The 19,228-nt window shown below is 65.3% G+C and overlaps 1 protein-coding gene across 1 annotated transcript; it reads right to left on the bottom strand.

Moving 5' to 3' along the window:
- Positions 1-14,020: 14,020 nt before the first annotated feature.
- COX6B1 (cytochrome c oxidase subunit 6B1) lies at positions 14,021-16,339 on the bottom strand. The gene is made up of 3 exons (XM_088538155.1): positions 16,230-16,339; positions 15,197-15,297; positions 14,021-14,190 (listed from the first exon to the last, which is right to left on the bottom strand). Exons 1-3 carry the CDS (start codon positions 16,333-16,335, stop codon positions 14,137-14,139), a joined length of 261 nt encoding a protein of 86 aa, XP_088394281.1. The 5' UTR covers positions 16,336-16,339; the 3' UTR covers positions 14,021-14,136.
- Positions 16,340-19,228: the final 2,889 nt, after the last annotated feature.

The raw sequence follows: 19,228 nt of genomic DNA on the forward strand, positions 1-19,228 counted from the left end.
AGACCAAGAGCTCCCCAAGCCAACCGTCCTGTGGGGACATCCCGTGCCCCAAAGGCACCTCCTGCATGAGTGTCGATGGGTGGCCCCAGTGCATCCCCGACCACCTCTCCTGCCAGGACATCCAGTGTCCCCAGGGCACGTCCTGCAGCGTCACCGAGGGGTGGCCCCGGTGCCTCTCAGCCGCCTCCATCGCCCCTTTCTCCCCGTTCGTGGCCTCGACCCCGTCGTCCTGCAAGGGCATCCGCTGCCCGCGCGCCACGGGCTGCAAGGTCCTCGCGGGCGGCCCCGTCTGCATCCCCTTCCCGCCGGCCTCGTGCCTGTCCCTGCTGTGCCCGGCGGGCACCGCGTGCGCGCTGGTGTCGGGGGCGCCGCGCTGCGCCGCGCTGCCGCCCTCGTGCCGCCGCGTGCCCTGCGCGCCGGGCACCGCCTGCGTCCTGGTGCACGGCCACCCGTCCTGCGTGTCGCGGCCCGGCTGCCGCAACCTGCAGTGCCCGGCGGGCACGGGCTGCCGCGTGCTGCGCGGGTGGCCGCGCTGCGTGCGCGCGCCCTCGTGCCGCGAGCTGCGCTGCGGCGGCGGCGCCGGCTGCCGCGTGGTGCAGGGGCGGCCGCGCTGCGTGCGCGTGGCCCGGAGCCTCCCGCCGGCCTCGTGCGCCGGCGTGCGCTGCCCGCCGGGCATGGGGTGCCGCGTGGCCCGCGGGGGGCCCCAGTGCGTCCCCGCGACGCCCTCGTGCGCCGCCGCGCGCTGCCCCGCGGGCACCGCCTGCCGCGTCGTGGACGGGTGGCCCCAGTGCGTCCCCAAGAGGCTCTCGTGCGCCGCCGTGCGCTGCCCCGCGGGCACCGCGTGCCACATGGTGGACGACTGGCCCAAGTGCGTCCCCAAGAAGCCGTCCTGCGGGGACATGCACTGCCCCGCGGGCACCGCGTGCCGCATGGTGGACGACTGGCCCAAGTGCGTCCCCAACCAGCTCTCCTGCGGGGACATGCGCTGCCCGCCGGGGAGCACGTGCCACATGGTGGACAACTGGCCCAAGTGCGTCCCCAACAAGCCCTCCTGCAACGACATGCACTGCCCCAAGGGCACCACGTGCAGCCTGGTAGACGGCTGGCCCAAATGTGTCCCTAGCAAGCCCTCTTGTAGCGACGTCCAATGCCCCAAGGGCACCACGTGCCACATGGTGGACTCCTCGCCCAAGTGCCTGCCCCATAGACCGTCCTGCAATGACATCCAATGCCCCAAGGGCACCACGTGCCACATGGTGGACACCTCGCCCAAGTGCCTGCCCCATAGACCGTCCTGCAATGACGTCCAGTGCCCCAAGGGCACCACGTGCCACATGGTGGACGCGTCGCCCAAGTGCCTGCCCCATAGACCGTCCTGCAATGACGTCCAGTGCCCCAAGGGCACCACGTGCCACATGGTGGACACCTCGCCCAAGTGCCTGCCCCATAGACCGTCCTGCAATGACATCCAATGCCCCAAGGGCACCACGTGCCACATGGTGGACACCTCGCCCAAGTGCCTGCCCCATAGACCATCCTGCAATGACGTCCAGTGTCCCAAGGGCACCACGTGCCACATGGTGGACACCTCGCCCAAGTGCCTGCCCCATAGACCGTCCTGCAATGACGTCCAGTGCCCCAAGGGCACCACGTGCCACATGGTGGACTCCTCGCCCAAGTGCCTGCCCCATAGACCGTCCTGCAATGACGTCCAGTGCCCCAAGGGCACCACGTGCCACATGGTGGACTCCTCGCCCCAGTGCGCGCCGGCCCCGCAGCTCCCGCTCGTGTGCCACGTGTCCGGGCGCTCGCGTTTCCGCGCCTTCGACGGACGGAGCTACGGCTTCCCCGGGCCCTGCGCCCGCACCCTGGTGACCCTCTGCGGCGCCCACCCCCGGCCGCCATCGCTGCGCGTGGCCCTGGGCAGCGAGAAGACGCCGGGCGCCGCCGTGAGCCGCGTCACGCTCCGCGGGGACGGCTACGAGGTGGTCCTGCTCCGAGGAGAGGAGGGGATGGCCAGGGTGAGGACGGGACGTGGGGACGGGGCGGCGCGGAGGTGGTGGGAACGGGCTCCTTACCTTGGTGAGGATGGAGAAGGGAACGAGGCCATCAGGGTCCTTCCAAAGCCAAGATGACCATTGGCCGTCGAGGTCCTTCCAACCCGTAGATCATACTTGGCCATTCAAGGTCCTTCCAACCGCTAGATGACCATTGGCCATCAAGGTTCTTCCAACCAGTAGATCATACTTGGCCACTGAGGTCCTTCCAACCTCTAGATGACACTTGCCCATCAAGGTCCTTCCAACCCGTAGATCATACTTGGCCGTCAAGGTCCTTCCGACCTTAAGATCACGCCTGGCCATCAAGGACTTCCAGCTCCCCGATCACACGTGACCATCAAGGTCCTTCCAACCCATAGAACACAGCTGGCCATCGAGGTCCTTCCAGTCCCTAGACCACACTTGGCCATCGAGGTCCTCCCAACTCCTGCGTTAGGGGGTGGATCCGGGCGGCCCTGTTCTGCAGCCCCGGTGTCTTCCCTTCGCAGGTGGACGGGCGCCACGTCCTGCTGCCCTTCGCGCTGGCCGGGGGCAAGGTGCAGCTGGCCCGACGCGGTGGCCAGCGGCTGGTGACCACGTCCCTGGGCGTGCGCGTGGCCTTCGGCAGGGACGGCGCCGTGAGCGTCATGGCCCCGGGGAGCCTGCAGGGGCGGCTCTGCGGGCTCTGCGCCCACCCGGCCGGAGGGGACAAGGACAGCGAGGGACACGGGACACAATGCCGTGAGTTAGGGGGGGACAAAGGCGGCGGGGAGGAAGCGGTGGGAAGGATGGGAGAAGGGTTGGGTGGTGGAGAAGGAGGGAGAGAGGGATGGAAGGAGGAAGAGGTGAAGAGGGAGGGACCGCCGGGTGGATGGAGGGATGGATGGAGAAACCACTGGAAAAGATGGATGGAGAAGCAGGTGAAGGATGGAGATGGATGGATGGAGAGATGAACGGGTGGTGATATGGGTGAAGAAGAATGGATGGATGGATGAATGGATGGACGGATGGACAGATGGAGAAACCAGTGGAAAAGATAGATGAAGAAGCAGGTGAAGGATGGAGAGATGGATGGATGGAGAGATGAACAGGTGGTGATATGGGTGAAGAAGAATGGATGGATGGATGGATGGATGGATGGATGGATGGATGTAGAAAGCAGTGAAAAGGATGGTTTGAGAGATGGGTGGGGAAGTAGGTGAATAAAGATGGATGGACACGTGGGTGAAGAAACCTTTAAAGAAGGATAGAGAGAAGGATGAGGGGGATGGATGGAGGGATGGGTGAGGGGATGGATGAGAAGGTGGATGGAGGGATGGACGGATGAAGAGGTGGACGAGGGGATGGATGAAGAACCCCTCGAGAAGGTGGCCGGGCTGATGGAGGGTCCACAGCAGGGAGCCCCTCTCCATGTCCCACCCCTGCTGTCCCCACAGCTCCGTCCTGCTCCCACGACGAGCCCTGTGACGCCCCCGTCCCCGTCCCCGTCCCCCTGCCCATCACCGCGACCTGCTCAGCGCTGGGCGCCGGCCACTTCCGCACCTTCGACCGGCTCCACCACGACTTCCCCGGCACCTGCGTCTACCTCCTGGCCGGGCTCTGCCCCAAGGCCCAGGGCCCTGAGCCCTTCCGCGTCCTGGTGCGGGGCAGCCCCGACGGCATCGTCGCCGCCGAGGTCCTGCTGCGCGACACCCACGTGGCCATGGAGGCCGGACGCGTCACGGTGAGCCCCGAGCGGGACCTCTCACCTGGGGGTTGCTCCGAGGAGGAGGGAGGGAAGCGTGAGGAGCAGGTCCACCAGGTCTGGAACTGTGCAGGCCTCACCTCGGGAGGCCAAGTGAGTGAAGCACGAGGAGAAGGAGGTCAGTGTTGGTCAATGGAGCTTGGTCCAGGCTGGTCCTCACCTCAAGAGGCCAAGTGAGTGAAGCACGAGGAGAAGGAGGTCAGTGTTGGTCAATGGAGCTTGGTCCAGGCTGGTCCTCACCTCAGGAGGTTCAGGAGGCCAATGGTGGGTAATGAGTTAGTAGAGCATGAAGAGCAGGTCACAGTTGGTCAGATGACCCTCACCTCAAGAGGTCCAAGGGAACAGGTGAGTAAAGCAGGAGGAACAGGTCAATGTCCATCAGTTTAGTCCCACCTGGTGCTCAGGATGTCCCATGTGGAGCTCAGGATGTCCCATGTGGTGCTCAGGATGTCCCACGTGGAGCTCAGGATGTCCCTGGTGCTCAGGATGTCCCATGTGGAGCTCAGGATGTCCCATGTAGAGCTCAGGATGTCCCACGTGGAGCTCAGGATGTCCCTGGTGCTCAGGATGTCCCATATGGAGCTCAGGATGTCCCACCTGGAGCTCAGGATGTCCCATGTGGAGCTCAGGATGTCCCATGTAGAGCTCAGGATGTCCCACCTGGTGCTCGGGACGTCCAGGGGGGCGAGTGAAGCCCTTGGAGCAGGTGAGGGGGCTCCAGAAGGCCTGGAGCTCCGCGCCACCCCAGTTCCTCCCGCGTTTTCCAGGTGAACGGCGAGTCCGTCCGGCTGCCCCACGTGGCGGCCGCCTCGGGGCTGTCCCTGGAGCCGCGGGGCTGGTCAGTGGAGCTGCGGGCGCCGCGGGGCCCGCGCGTGGCCTTCGACGGGCGCCACGGCCGCGTGAGCGTCCAGGTGCCGGCCGCCTACCGGCAGCGGCTCTGCGGCCTCTGCGGCGACTTCGACGGCGACCCGCGCAACGACGCGGCGCCCGCGCGGGGCTGGCGGGCGCGCGCGCTGCCCGGCTGCGGCGAGGCCGAGCCCGCCGGCTGCGGCGACGTGGCCGCCCCGCGCTGGCCCCGGCGGGAGCGCGCGGAGGGCGGCGAGTGCTCCCTGCTGCTGCGCAAGGACGGGCCCTTCCGCCTGTGCCACGAGGCCGTTCACCCTGAAACCTACTTCCGCGACTGCGTGGCCGACCGCTGCCGCCACAAGGGGCGCGCGGGCGCCGCGTGCCGCGTCCTGGCCGCCTACGTGGCCGCCTGCCAGGAGGCCGGCAGGAAGGTCCTGGAGTGGCGCTCCGAGGGCTTCTGCCGTAAGTGCCCCGGGAAGGGGCCCCGGCGTCCGGGCGGATCCGGGAGGTGGGGGATGTGGGGGGAGCGGGATGGGGCTGTGGGGACGGGGGGGTGGGAGAGGGCCCTGGTGTTGGCCAATCATCAGCCCAGCCGCCCTTCTCGAGGGGTTCTTCATCCATCCCCTCATCCACCCAACCCTCCATCCATCCACCCATCCATCCACCCCTTCATCCATCCATCCACCTGTCCATCCTCCATCCTTCCATCCACCCATCCATCCATCCACCCCTTCATCGATCCATCCTTCCATCCATCCACCTGTCCATCCTCCATCCTTCCATCCACCCATCCATCCATCCACCCCTTCATCGATCCATCCTTCCATCCATCCACCTGTCCATCCTCCATCCACCCATCCATCCATCCCTTCATCCATCCTTCCATCCACCCATCCATCCATCCACCCCTTCATCCATCCATCCATCCACCTGTCCATCCTCCATCCTTCCATCCACCCACCCCTCCACCCATCCTCCATCCTTTCATCCACCCCTTCATCCATCCATCCATCCATCCACCCATCGATCCTCCATCCACCCATCCATCCTTCCATCCCTCCATTCATCCCCTCATCCATTCTCCTCTTCATCCATCTCCTCACCCATCCATCCACCCCTTCATCCATCCTTCCATCCCTCCATCCTTCCATCTCACACCTCCCTCCCTCCTCTCCTCCATCCCTCTCCTCATCCACCCACCCCGGTCGCTGACGCCCCCTTGTCCCCGCAGCCCCCCGTTGTCCCCCCGGTCACCGCTACTCCGTGTGCGCCGCGGGCTGCACCCCGGGCTGCCGCGAGGGCTGCGTGGACCCGGCCGGCGCGCCGGCATGCGGGACGGCGCCGGAGCCGCCGCCGGCCACCACCGCGGTGGGGACGTGTCACTCCACGGGCGCCTGGCACTACCGCGGCCTGGACGGGGCGGCCTTCGCCGTGCGCCCCAACTGCTCCTACGTGGTGGCCAGGAGCTGCGGGGCCGCGCGCGGCTTCGCGGTGAGCGTGGACGACCGGCCCGGCGCCGGCGTCGGCGGCCGCCGCGTCACCGTGGAGCTGGGCAAGCACCGCGTGGTGATGGACAGCGGGAGCCCCGGCGTCGTGGAGGTGCGGGGACACGCAGGGTGGAGGGGTTGGGTGAGGAAGAGGGCGGAGGGACCAGGATGAGGAAGGGATGAGGGAGGGAGACACCGACGGATGGATGGATGGAGGAATGGGTGGAAGGATGGATGGATGGAAGATTGGATGGATGGAGGGATGGCTGGTGGAAAATTGGACGGGTGGATGGAAGGATGGATGGATGGATGGATGGATGGGTGGATGGATGGATGGATGGATGGAAGGATGGAAGGATGGATGAGTGGATGCATGGAGGCATGGCTGGGTAGAATGGTGGATGGATGGATAGATGGATGGATGGAGGGACGGGTGGGTGGGTGGAAGGTTGGATGGGTGGATGGATGGATAGATGGATGGATAATAACATGAAGGAATCAAGAAGAGAATGGATGGTTGGAGGGAATGAGGGAAGGAGGGATGGATGTAGAAGACCATGGAAGGGTCAAGAAGAGCAAGGTTGGAAGGATAGATGGAGAACATGGAGGGCTCAAGAACAAGATTAATGAAGGGAGGGAGAAGAACATGGATGGAGGGATCAAGAAGAGTGTGGAGGGAGGGATAGAGAAGGGAGGGACAGAAAAGGAGAGAGAGAGGGAGGTAGGGAAGGAGAGAGGGATGGAGAAAGCAATGGAAATGGCAGAAGGATGGGTAGAGAACAAGGAGAAACAGGTGAAGAAGGAGGGATAGATGGGTGGCTGGATGGAGAAATTAGTGGGAAGGTTGGATGGATAGAGGGATGGATGGGTGGAAGAATGGATGGGTGCAAGGTTGGATGGGTGGATGGAAGGATGGATGGAGGGATGGCTGAAGGGATGGATGGATAGAAGGTTGAAAGGTTGGATAGAGGGAAGGTTGGATGGGTGAAGTTTGGATGGGTGGAAGGTTGGACGGGTGGAAGGTTGGACAGGTGGATGGAGGGAAGGTTGGACGGGTGGAAGGTTGGACGGGTGGAAGGTTGGACAGGTGGATGGAGGGAAGGTTGGATGGGTAGAAGGTTGGACGGGTGGAAGGTTGGACAGGTGGATGGAGGGAAGGTTGGACGGGTGGAAGGTTGGACGGGTGGAAGGTTGGACAGGTGGAAGGTTGGACAGGTGGATGGAGGGAAGGTTGGATGGGTGGAAGGTTGGATTGGTGGAAGGTTGCATGGGTGGATGGAAGGATGGAAGGTTGGAGGGATGGAAGGATGGATGGAGCGATGGACGGGTGGAAGGTTGGGTGGATGGAGGGATGGACAGGTGGGAGGTTGGGTGGATGGATGGAGGGAAGGTTGGATGGGTAGAAGGTTGGATTGATGGAGGGTTGGACGGGTGGAAGGTTAGAAGGTTGGGTGGGTGGATGGAGGGAAGGTTGGATGAGAGGAAGGTTGGATGGGTGGGAGTTGGGTGGATGGGTAGAAGGTTGGACGGGTGGAAGGTTAGAAGGTTGGGTGGGTGGACACCCTCGGGCAGGCGGCCCCATCCGTCCCCCGGCGGTGCCGCCGGCTCCCGCAGGTGGACGGCGCGGCGGTGACGCCGCCGTGGTGCGCGGGCGGCCGCGGCGCGTGCGTCCTGCAGCACGGGGCGCAGCGGGTGCTGCTGGCGGCCTCGGGCCTCCGCGTGGCCCTGGGCCCCGGCACCCGCCTGGCCGTGGCGGTGCCGCCGGCGCTGCTCAACGGCACCTGCGGCCTCTGCGCCGGCGACGCCGCCCCGTGTCGCCGCGGCTGCCCCGCGTGTCCCCCGTGCCACCAGCCTCCGCGACGGGCCTCGGCGCACGCCGAGCTCTGCGGCCTCCTGCGGGAGGCCCGGGGGCCGTTCGGGGGCTGCCACGGCGCCCTGGACCCCGGCGCCTTCTTCGCGGCGTGCGTGCGGGAGCTGTGCGAGGCGCCCGGCGACCGCGGCGGCGACGTCCTCTGCGCCGCCATGGCCGCCTACGCCGCCGCCTGCCAGGACGCCGGGGCCCCCCTGCGGCCCTGGCGCAGCCAGAGCTTCTGCCGTGAGTCGGGGACGGCCCCGGGAGGGGGGTCCTGCCCGACGCGGCGGCCCCGAGGGGCCGGTGCAGCCGCCGTGTCCCCAGGGTCCACCCATGACGTCCCCTTGTGTGTCTGTCCAACCACCATGTCCCCAGGGTCCATCCACGATGTCCCCTCGTGTGTCTGTCCAACCACGATGTCCCCAGCGTCCACCCATGACGTCTCCTTGTGTGTCTGTCCAACCACAATGTCCCCAGTGCCCATGACGTCCCCTCATGTGTCTGTCCAACCATGATGTCCCCAGGGTCCACCCATGACGTCCCCTTGTGTGTCTGTCCAATCACCATGTCCCCAGGGTCCATCCACGATGTCCCCTTGTGTGTCTGTCCAACCACGATGTCCCCAGCGTCCATGACGCCCCCTTATGTGTCTGTTCAACCACAATGTCCTGAGGTGTCCATCCATCACGTCCCTTGGTGTCCATCCCTGATGTCCCCTTGTGTGTCTGTCCAATCACCATGTCCCCAGGGTCCACCCATGATGTCCCTTTAGGTGTCTGTCCAACCACAATGTCCCCAGTGCCCATGACGTCCCCTCATGTGTCTGTCCAACCATGATGTCCCCAGGGTCCACCCATGACGTCCCCTTGTGTGTCTGTCCAACCACAATGTCCTGAGGTGTCCATCCATCACGTCCCTTGGTGTCCATCCCTGATGTCCCCTTGTGTGTCTGTCCAACCACCATGTCCCCAGGGTCCACCCACGATGTCCCCTTGTGTGTCTGTCCAACCACCATGTCCCCAGGGTCCATCCATGATGTCCCCTTGCGTGTCTGTCCAACCACAATGTCCTGAGGTGTCTACCCATCATGTCCCTTGGTGTCCGCGATGTCCCCTCGTGTGTCTGTCCAACCACGTTGTCCCCAGTGCCCATGACGTCCCCGCATGTGTCTGTTCAACCATGATGTCCCCAGTGTCCACCCATGACGTCCCCTTATGTGTCTGTCCCCCATCCCTGTCCCCATAGCGCTGGCGTGTCCCCCGCAGAGCCGCTACGTGCTGTGCGTGTCCCCATGGTGTCCTGACCTTGTCCCCATGGTGTCATTGTCCGCACAGCGCTGGCGTGTCCCCCGCAGAGCCGCTACGTGCTGTGCGTGGTCCCTGTCCTTGTCCCCATGGTGACACGGTGTCCTTGTCCCCATAGCGCTGGCGTGTCCCCCGCAGAGCCGCTACGTGCTGTGCGTGTCCCCATGGTGTCCTGTCCTTGTCCCCATGGTGTCATTGTCCCTGCAGCGCTGGCGTGTCCCCCGCAGAGCCGCTACGCGCTGTGCGTGTCCCCATGGTGTCCTGACCTTGTCCCCATGGTGTCATTGTCCCCGCAGCGCTGGCGTGTCCCCCGCAGAGCCGCTACGCGCTGTGCGTGTCCCCTGTCCTTGTCCCCATGGTGTCCTCACCTTGTCCCCATGGTGACACGGTGTCCTTGTCCCCATGGCAGCGCTGGCGTGTCCCCCGCAGAGCCGCTACGCGCTGTGCGTGTCCCCTGTCCTTGTCCCCATGGTGTCCTCACCTTGTCCCCATGGTGTCATTGTCCCCGCAGCGCTGGCGTGTCCCCTGCAGAGCCGCTACGCGCTGTGCGTGTCCCCTGTCCTTGTCCCCATGGTGTCCTGTCCTTGTCCCCATGGTGACACGGTGTCATTGTCCCCACGGCAGCGCTGGCGTGTCCCCCGCAGAGCCGCTACGCGCTGTGCGTGTCCCCATGGTGTCCTGACCTTGTCCCCATGGTGTCATTGTCCCCATAGCGCTGGCATGTCCCCTGCAGAGCCGCTACGCGCTGTGCGTGTCCCCTGTCCTTGTCCCCATGGTGTCCTCACCTTGTCCCCATGGTGACGCGGTGTCCCTGTCCCCATAGCGCTGGCGTGTCCCCCGCAGAGCCGCTACGCGCTGTGCGTGTCCCTTGTCCCCATGGTGACACGGTGTCCCTGTCCCCGCAGCGCTGGCGTGTCCCCCGCAGAGCCGCTACGTGTTGTGCGTGTCCCCTGTCCTTGTCCCCATGGTGTCCTCACCTTGTCCCCATGGTGACACGGTGTCCTTGTCCCCACGGCAGCGCTGGCGTGTCCCCCGCAGAGCCGCTACGCATTGTGCGTGTCCCCTGTCCTTGTCCCCATGGTGTCCTCACCTTGTCCCCATGGTGTCCTGTCCTTGTCCCCATGGTGACACGGTGTCCTTGTCCCCACGGCAGCGCTGGCGTGTCCCCCACAGAGCCGCTACGCGCTGTGCGTGTCCCCTGTCCTTGTCCCCATGGTGTCCTCACCTTGTCCCCATGGTGACACGGTGTCCCCTGTCATTGTCCCCATGGCAGCGCTGGCGTGTCCCCCGCAGAGCCGCTACGCGCTGTGCGTGTCCCCTGTCCCCATGGTGACACGGTGTCATTGTCCCCACAGCGCTGGCGTGTCCCCCGCAGAGCCGCTACGCGCTGTGCGTGTCCCCATGGTGTCCTGACCTTGTCCCCATGGTGTCATTGTCCCCATAGCGCTGGCGTGTCCCCCGCAGAGCCGCTACGCGCTGTGCGTGTCCCCTGTCCTTGTCCCCATGGTGTCCTGTCCTTGTCCCCATGGTGACACGGTGTCATTGTCCCCATAGCGCTGGCGTGTCCCCCGCAGAGCCGCTACGCATTGTGCGTGTCCCCTGTCCTTGTCCCCATGGTGTCCTCACCTTGTCCCCATGGTGTCCTGTCCTTGTCCCCATGGTGACACGGTGTCATTGTCCCCACGGCAGCGCTGGCGTGTCCCCCGCAGAGCCGCTACGCGCTGTGCGTGTCCCCTGTCCTTGTCCCCATGGTGACACGGTGTCATTGTCCCCATGGCAGCGCTGGCGTGTCCCCCGCAGAGCCGCTACGCGCTGTGCGTGTCCCCTGACCTTGTCCCCATGGTGACGCGGTGTCCCTGTCCCCGCAGCGCTGGCGTGTCCCCCGCAGAGCCGCTACGCGCTGTGCGTGTCCCCTGACCTTGTCCCCATGGTGTCCTCACCTTGTCCCCATGGTGTCATTGTCCCCGCAGCGCTGGCGTGTCCCCCGCAGAGCCGCTACGCGCTGTGCGTGTCCCCATGGTGTCCTGACCTTGTCCCCATGGTGTCATTGTCCCCATAGCGCTGGCGTGTCCCCCGCAGAGCCGCTACGCGCTGTGCGTGTCCCCTGTCCTTGTCCCCATGGTGTCCTCACCTTGTCCCCATGGTGTCCTGACCTTGTCCCCATGGTGACACGGTGTCATTGTCCCCGCAGCGCTGGCGTGTCCCCCGCAGAGCCGCTACGCGCTGTGCGTGGCCGCCTGTCCCGCCGCCTGCGGCCGCCCCGGGCCCTGTCCCCGCGGCTGCCGCGAGGGCTGGCGCTGCCGTCCCGGCTTCGTCCCCGTCGGGGACGGCTGCGTCCCCAGCGACACCTGCGGCTGCTTCCGCGACGGCCGCTACCTGCCGGTGAGCGCGGGGCGGGAATGGGAACGGGAACGGGGTGGGAATGGGGTGGGAATAGGGACGGGGACAGGGACAGGATGGGAATGGGGATGGGATGGGGACGGAATGGGGATGGGGACGGGAATGGGGTGGGAATGGGAATGGGGATGGGGACGGGAATGGGGATGGGAACAGGGAGGAGTATGTGAGAAAGGAGAGAGGAAGAGAGGAATGGATGGAGAAATGGAGGGATGAAGAAATGGATGGACGGATGGATAGAGAGATGGAGGAATGGATGGAGGAATGAATGGATGGAAGGAGGGACGGAGGGATGGATGGAAGGATGGATAGAGAGATGGAGGAATGGATGGAGGAATGGGTCGATGGAGGGATGGATGGAGGAATGGGTCGATGGAGGGATGGATGGATGGAGGAATGGACGGATGGACGGAGGGATGGAGGGATGGAAGGAGGGACGGATGGGGAGATGGGTGGATGAAGGGATGGAAGGAGGGATGGAGGGATGGACGGAGGGATGGATGGAAGGAGGGATGGAGGGATGGATGGAGGAATGGAGGGATGGAAGGATGAATGGAGGGATGGAAGGATGAATGGAGAGAGGGATGGAAGAATGGATCGATGGAGGGATGGACGGAGGGATGGACGGAGGGATGGACGGAGGGATGGATGGGGAGATGGGTGGATGAAGGGATGGACAGAGGGATGGATGGATGGAAGGATGGATGGGGAGATGGGTGGATGAAGGGATGGACGGAGGGATGGAGGGAGGGATGGAGCCCTGCACACACACGGAGCCCTGGGCGGCCAAGGAGGCTCCTAGCGCCATGGGGGCAGAAGGACCCGCAGAGCCCCCACGTGTCCCCTATTGTCCCCATGTCCCCGTGTCCCCGCGTGTCCCCTCATGTCCCCAAGTCCACTCATTGTCCCCATGTCCCCTATGTCCCTCACGTCCCTGTGTCCCTGCGTGTCCTCTCATTGTCCCCATGTCCCCCCTCCTTGTCCCCATGTCCTCTTATTGTCCCCATGTCCCCTCACATCCCCATGTCCCCTCACTGTGCCCATGTCCCCCATGTCCCTCACGTCCCCGCGTGTCCCCTCATTGTCCCCATGACCCTCACGTCCCCATGTCCCCCCCTCCTTGTCCCCATGTGTCCCCTATTGTCCCCATGTCCTCTCATGTCCCCCATGTCCCTCACGTCCTCGCGTGTCCTCTTATTGTCCCCATGTCCCTCACTGTCCCCGCGTCCCCCATGTCCCTCACTGTCCCCGTGTCCCCTCATTGTCCCCATGTCCCCTCACTGTCCCCGTGTCCCCCATGTCCCTCACTGTCCCCATGTCCCTCACTGTCCCCGTGTCCCCTCATTGTCCCCATGTCCCCCATGTCCCTCACGTCCCCATGTCCCCTCACTGTCCCCATGTCCCCTCACTGTCCCTGTGTCCCCCATGTCCCTCACTGTCCCCGTGTCCCCTCATTGTCCCCATGTCCCCTCACTGTCCCCATGTCCCCCGTGTCCCCCATGTCCCTCACTGTCCCCGTGTCCCCTCACTGTCCCCGTGTCCCCCATGTCCCTCACTGTCCCCGCGTCCCCAGGAGGGCTCCTGGGCGCTGGGTCCCGGCTGCCGCGAGCGCTGCCGCTGCGACGTCCCCGGGGGGCCGCGGTGCCAGGCGGCCGCGTGTCCCCCCGGCACCGGCTGCCACCAGCGCCAGGGCCGCTGGCTCTGCGTCCCCAACGTCCCCAAGGCCGCCCCGTGTCCCCCGCGCGGCGCCCGCTGACACCGCGACCCGCGGGGGGCCCAGGCGTCCGGGCGGGGGGGGCCCACGGGTGACCTGGGGACCTCGATGTCCCTACGGGCGGTGGGGACACCCACGGGGTGACCTGGGGACCCCGATGTCCCTATGGGGTGACCTGGGGACCTCGATGTCCCCATGGGTGGTGGGGACACCCATGGGGTGACCTGGGGACCCCGATGTCCCTATGGGGTGACCTGGGGACCTCGATGTCCCCATGGGCAGTGGGACCCACGGAGTGACCTCGATGTCCCCATGGGTGGTGGGACCCACGGGGTGACCTGGGGACCCCGATGTCCACGTGGGCGGTGGGACCCATGGGGTGACCTGGGGACCCATGGGGTGACATGGGGACACCCAGCCCCATAGAGCACGATGGGACCCACAGGGACCCCCGGGGACCCCAATGTCCCGGCGGGTGGTGGGACACGTCCTTGGGGGCCCAGGCGTCCGGGCCGCCCCCCCCTCATTTTAATAAAGTCTCTGGCTCCGCCCCCACGTGTCTCTCATGGCTCCGCCCCCCCAAGGGACCGGGGTGTCCCCAGGGGCCCAGGCGTCCGGGGACAGACGCGGAACCGGGGCCAGTTTAACTCTTTATTGGCCGCGTCACCATCGCGCCGCGGTGACCACGGGTCCCCTCCCGCCCCGTGACGCCGGTGTCACCTCCCCGCGGCCGGTGTCACCTCGCGGGGACGCTCAGATCTTGCCGGGGAAGGTGCCCTCCTCGCGGGCCTCGTCCCACGTCGTCACCTGCAGGGACACGGTGGCACCGGGAGGGACATTGTGAGGGTCACGGGGACATCGTGAGGGACAAAGTGACAATGGGGGGGACACCCTGGGGACACTGCGGTGACATCGGGGACACCGGGATGGAGATGGGGGGGCCACTCATGGGGGAGCCCCAGGACAGCGGGGACCCCATGAGGACCCTGGGGACACCGGGGGGGGGGTTGGGGACACTTGGTGACACCGGGGGTTGGTGACACTCGGTGACACCAGGGTTGGTGACACCGGGGGGGTTGGTGACACTCGGCGACACCGGGGGGTTGGTGACACCGGGGGGGGGGGGTTGGTGACACCTGGTGACACTGGGGGTTGGTGACACCGGGGGGGGTCGGTGACACTCGGTGACACCGGGGTGTTGGTGACACCGGGTGGGGGGGGTTGGTGACACTTGGTGACACCGGGGGTTGGTGACACCGGGGGGTTGGTGACACTTGGTGACACTGGGGGTTGGTGACACTCGGTGATACCGGGGGGGGTTGGTGACACTCGGTGACACTGGGGGGGGTTGGTGACACCGGGGGGGGGGGGTTGGTGACACTCGGTGACACCGGGGGGGGGGTTGGTGACACCGGGGGGGGTTGGTGACACTCGGTGACACCGGGGGGGGGGGGTTGGTGACACTGGGTGACACCGGGGGTTGGTGACACTCGGTGACACCAGGGGGGTTGGTGACACTGGGGGGGGGTTGGTGACACTCGGTGACACCGGGGGGGGGGTTGGTGACACTGGGTGACACCGGGGGTTGGTGACACTCGGTGACACCAGGGGGGGGTTGGTGACACTCGGTGACACCGGGGGGGGGTTGGTGACACTGGGTGACACCGGGGGGGGGGGGGGTGGTGACACTGGGTGACACCAGGGGGGGTTGGTGACACTCGGTGACACTGGGGGGGGGGTTGGTGACACTCGGTGACACCGGGGGGGGTTGGTGACACTCGGTGACACCGGGGGGGTGGTTGGTGACACTCACCCAGGCCGTGGGGCAGATGGACTTGTAGACCCGGAAGTACCATTGACAGGGCCCGGGGTCGGCGCCGCGCGCGGCCAGAGCCTTCTCACAGCGATGGAAGTCTGGGGAGGGGACAACGGGGGGACAACGGGGGGACAATGGGGACAATGGGGACAGGGGGGACAACGGGGGGACAACGGGGACAGGGGGGACAACGGGGGGGACAATGGGGACAGGGGGGACAGAGGGGACAACGGGGACAATGGGGACAATGGGGACAGGGGGGACAACGGGGGGGACAGGGGGGACAACGGGGGGACAACGGGGAGAGGGGGGACAATGGGGACAATAGGGACGGGGGGACAACGGGGGGACAATGGGGACAGGGGGGGACAACGGGGGGGGACAGGGGGGACAACGGGGGGGACAACAGGGGACAATGGGGACAACGGGGACGGGGACAACGGGGGGGACAACGGGGACAATAGGGACAGAGGGGACAACGGGGGGGACAACGGGGGGACAATGGGGACAATAGGGACAGGGGGGACAACGGGGGGACAATGGGGACAATGGGGACAGAGGGGACAACGGGGGGGACAATGGGGACAGGGGGGACAAAGGGGGAACAACGGGGGGGACAACGGGGACAATAGGGACAGGGGGGACAACAAGGGGGCGGGGTCACCCAAGAGCACAAGCGTCCGGGTGGCCTCAACCCCCTCTGTCCTCCCCCAAGGGGCCCCGGCGTCCGGGCTCCCCCCATTCCCTCAATGGGCCCTGGCGTCCGGGCTCCCCCCATTCCCTCAATGGGCCCCGGCGTCCGGGCTCCCCCCATCCCTCCCAAGGGGCCCCGGCGTCCGGGCTCCCCCCACACCGCCCCCCAGGGGCCCCGGCGTCCGGGCTCCCCCCTCCCCCCAGGGGCCCCGGCGTCCGGGCTCCCCCCATCCCTCCCAAGGGGCCCCGGCGTCCGGGCTCCCCCCATCCCTCCCAAGGGGCCCCGGCGTCCGGGCTCCCCCCATCCCTCCCAAGGGGCCCCGGCGTCCGGGCGCACCCAGGTAGTTCTGCCAGCAGTTCTTGGTCTGGTTCTGGTTGGGGAAGCGGCTGTCGAACGGCGCCGTGCGGTAGCGCTGCAGCCGGGCGGCCACGTCGTCCGCCATGGAGGAACGGCGGGACCCGGGAAGAGCCGGCGGGATCCGGGAAGAGCCGGCGGGATCCGGGGGATCCGGGACGCGGAAGAGCCAGGGGGATCCGGGGGGATCCGGGGGGAGGCGGCCGCAGAGCCTGGAACAAAGAGCGACAACCGGGTAAATACCCAAAATCCCTTAACCAGGTAAATACCAGGAGTCCCATAACCCGGTAAATACCCGGAGTGGCAACTAGGTAAATACCCGGGATCCCTTAACCGGGTAAATACCCGGGGTCCCTTAACCGGGTAAATACCCGGGGTCCCTTAACCGGGTAAATACCAGGAATCCCTTAACCGGGTAAATACCCGGGGTCCCCGCGCTCGTTAACCCGGTCGTTACCCGGTGCTAACGGTAACCGGGTAATTACCCGGGGGCACCGGGGGGGGGGGGGGAGCTCATTAACCGGGTAATTACCCGGGCGCGTCGCTAATTGGGATCATCGGGGGCGGGGGGGGCGCTCATTAAGCGGCCTCATTAGCGGGGGGGTCATTAATGAGGATCATTAATAGCGCCTCATTAATGGGGCCTCATTAATGGGGCTCATTAATAGCGCCTCATTAATAGGGCTTCATTAATTAGCGCGAGGTTCGTTAAGGGGGGGTCTCATTAACACAAAGCTCATTAAGGGGGGATCATTAGCACCCGTTAACGACGCTCATTAAGCACAGCTAATTAGGGGAGGATCATTAAGGGGGGGCTCATTAACAGCGTTCGTTATCAGGGACTCATTAATGACCTTCATTAAGGGGGGGGGGGCGCTCATTAAGGGCCTTCATTAACCCCGGGGCTAATTGGGAGCCGCCATTTTCCAGCGCTCCCAGTTCTTTCCCTCCTCCCAACCCGGTTATATTCCCAGTTTTCCCCCGTTATTTTCCCGTTTTTCCCCCGTTATTTTCCCGTTTTTTCCCCGTTATTTTCCCGTTTTTTCCCCGTTATTTTCCCGTTTTTCCCCCGTTATTTTCCCGTTTTTCCCCCGTTTCCGCCTCACCGGGTCGCGCCGCTCCCTCAAAGTGACTTTCACCTCCCTGGCGCCGGAACCAGCGAGACGCCCGCCCAGAGCGGCACCGGAAGTGGCCGGGGCGGCACTGAGAGGAGGGCGGAGACACCGAGTGAAGTGGCTAGTGCGGCGCCGGGGGGGGCGGAGCGGGAGGACTGCGGCAACCATAGAGAGGAGGCGGGAGGAGAGAGGGGCGCCGGCGGAAAAATGGCGCCCGGGGCCCCGCGTGTTGCCGCGGACACAAAATGTCCCGTTTTTACCCCCAAAAAACCTCCCGGAGTCCCCAAATCCTCCCTTTCCGCTCCCAGATACCCCCTGGATTCTGCAGAGGCCTCAAGCCCCCCATTTCTGGCCCGAAAGGCCACCCAAATCCCTTTTTCTTGCCCCAAATTGCCTCCAAGGGCCCCCCCAGACTCCCCAAATCTCATTTTTCTGACCCAAAACACCTGCAAACCACCCCCCCCGCCTCCCAAATCTCCCACTTCTGCCTCAGAACAAGGCCAGGATTCCCCAGATTCCCATTTCCTGCCCCAAAACACCTTCCAGGACCCCTTGGATCCCCCAAATTCCTCTTTCTTGCCCCCGAAACAGCTCCAAGGACGTCCCAGATTCCCCAAATCCCGATTTTCTGACCCCAAACACCTCCTAGACTTCCCAGATTCCCCAAATCCCGATTTTCTGACCCCAAACACCCCACAGACTTCCCAGAGTCCCCAAATCCCCAATTTCTGACCCCAAACCCTCCCCGCGGTTCCCCAAATCCCTCCTTCCTGCCCCTGGGGACCCCTCAGGCTCCTCGAATTCCCATTTCTTGTCCCAAAACGCCTCTGCAGACCCCGGAGAGCTCCCAAATCCTTCATTTTGGACCCAAAGCACAGCCAGGACTCCCCAAAACCTCAATTCCTGCCCCCAAATATCTCCGAGGACCCTCCAGGCTCCCCAAATCCCCGTTTTCTGACTCAAAATACTCCCCACAACCTCCAAATTTCTCATTTTAATCCCAAAGCAGCCCCGGACTCCCCAGATCTCCCCAAAACGCGTCCGAGGACCCCCAGCCTCCCGCAATCCCATTTTTCTGCCCCAAAACATCCCCCTAACCGCCCTCTATTCCATGTGGCTGCTTCGGGGACTCTTTTTGAGCTGCCTTTTGTGTTTTTTGGGTTGTTTTTGGCCGTTTTCGGGGTCCCCCCAAGTGCGGGCACTTCCGCCCGGCCCCGCGCGGCGTCGCGGGCGCCTCTGCGCGTGCGCGGAGTTCCTGGGCGTGTGGGGGGAGCTACGCGGTGACGTCATTCCGCTTCCGAGCCCCCGCGTGGAGCAGCGGCGGGATGAGGCCAGGTGGGACCTGGGGGGGGAAATGGGGAAAATTGGGGGGAAAATTGGGGGGAAATGGGGAAAATTGGGGGGAAAATTGGGGTGTGACCGGCGCCTCCCGCAGGTTTCAGCCCCCGGGGGGGCCGCGGCGGCGGCTTCGGCGACCGGGGCGGCCGGGGGGGCCGCGGGGGCTTCCGGGGAGGCCGAGGTGAGTGACCCCCCCCCCTTGGGTAACCCCTCATTGGGGACCCTCCCCCCCTTGGGGAACCCACGTGACCCTCCCCCACGTGACCCTCCCCCTTGGGACCCCCCCCCCCCTTTGAAGCTCCTCCTTTGGGGACCCCCTCCGGGCCCCCCCCCCCTTGGGGAACCCCGCGTGACCCTCCCCCTTGGGACCCCCCCTTTGTGCCCCTCCTTTACGGACCCCCCCTTGGGGACCCCCCATTGGGGACCTCCCCTTAGTGACCCCCCCATTCCCTATATGCCCCCCCCTTGGGGACCCCCATTCCTTATGTGACCCCCCCCCCCCTTTGGGCTCCCGTGGGACCCCCCCTT

The sequence above is a fragment of the Tinamus guttatus genome, unplaced genomic scaffold (genome assembly GCF_059628265.1).
Source record: "Tinamus guttatus ecotype Peru unplaced genomic scaffold, ASM5962826v1 Tinamus_guttatus_pri_ptg000939l, whole genome shotgun sequence".
Taxonomy (NCBI): Eukaryota; Metazoa; Chordata; class Aves; order Tinamiformes; family Tinamidae; genus Tinamus; species Tinamus guttatus.

Excerpts from the sequence above, each read along its gene's own strand:
- COX6B1 (XM_088538155.1), bottom strand. The coding sequence starts at position 16,335 with ATGGCGGACGACGTGGCCGCCCGGCTGCAGCGCTACCGCACGGCGCCG. Across the intron at positions 15,298-16,229 it reads CTGCTGGCAGAACTACCTGG|ACTTCCATCGCTGTGAGAAG; the intron begins GTGCGCCCGGAC and ends TCCCCTCCCCAG. Across the intron at positions 14,191-15,196 it reads CCATCTGCCCCACGGCCTGG|GTGACGACGTGGGACGAGGC; the intron begins GTGAGTGTCACC and ends GTGTCCCTGCAG.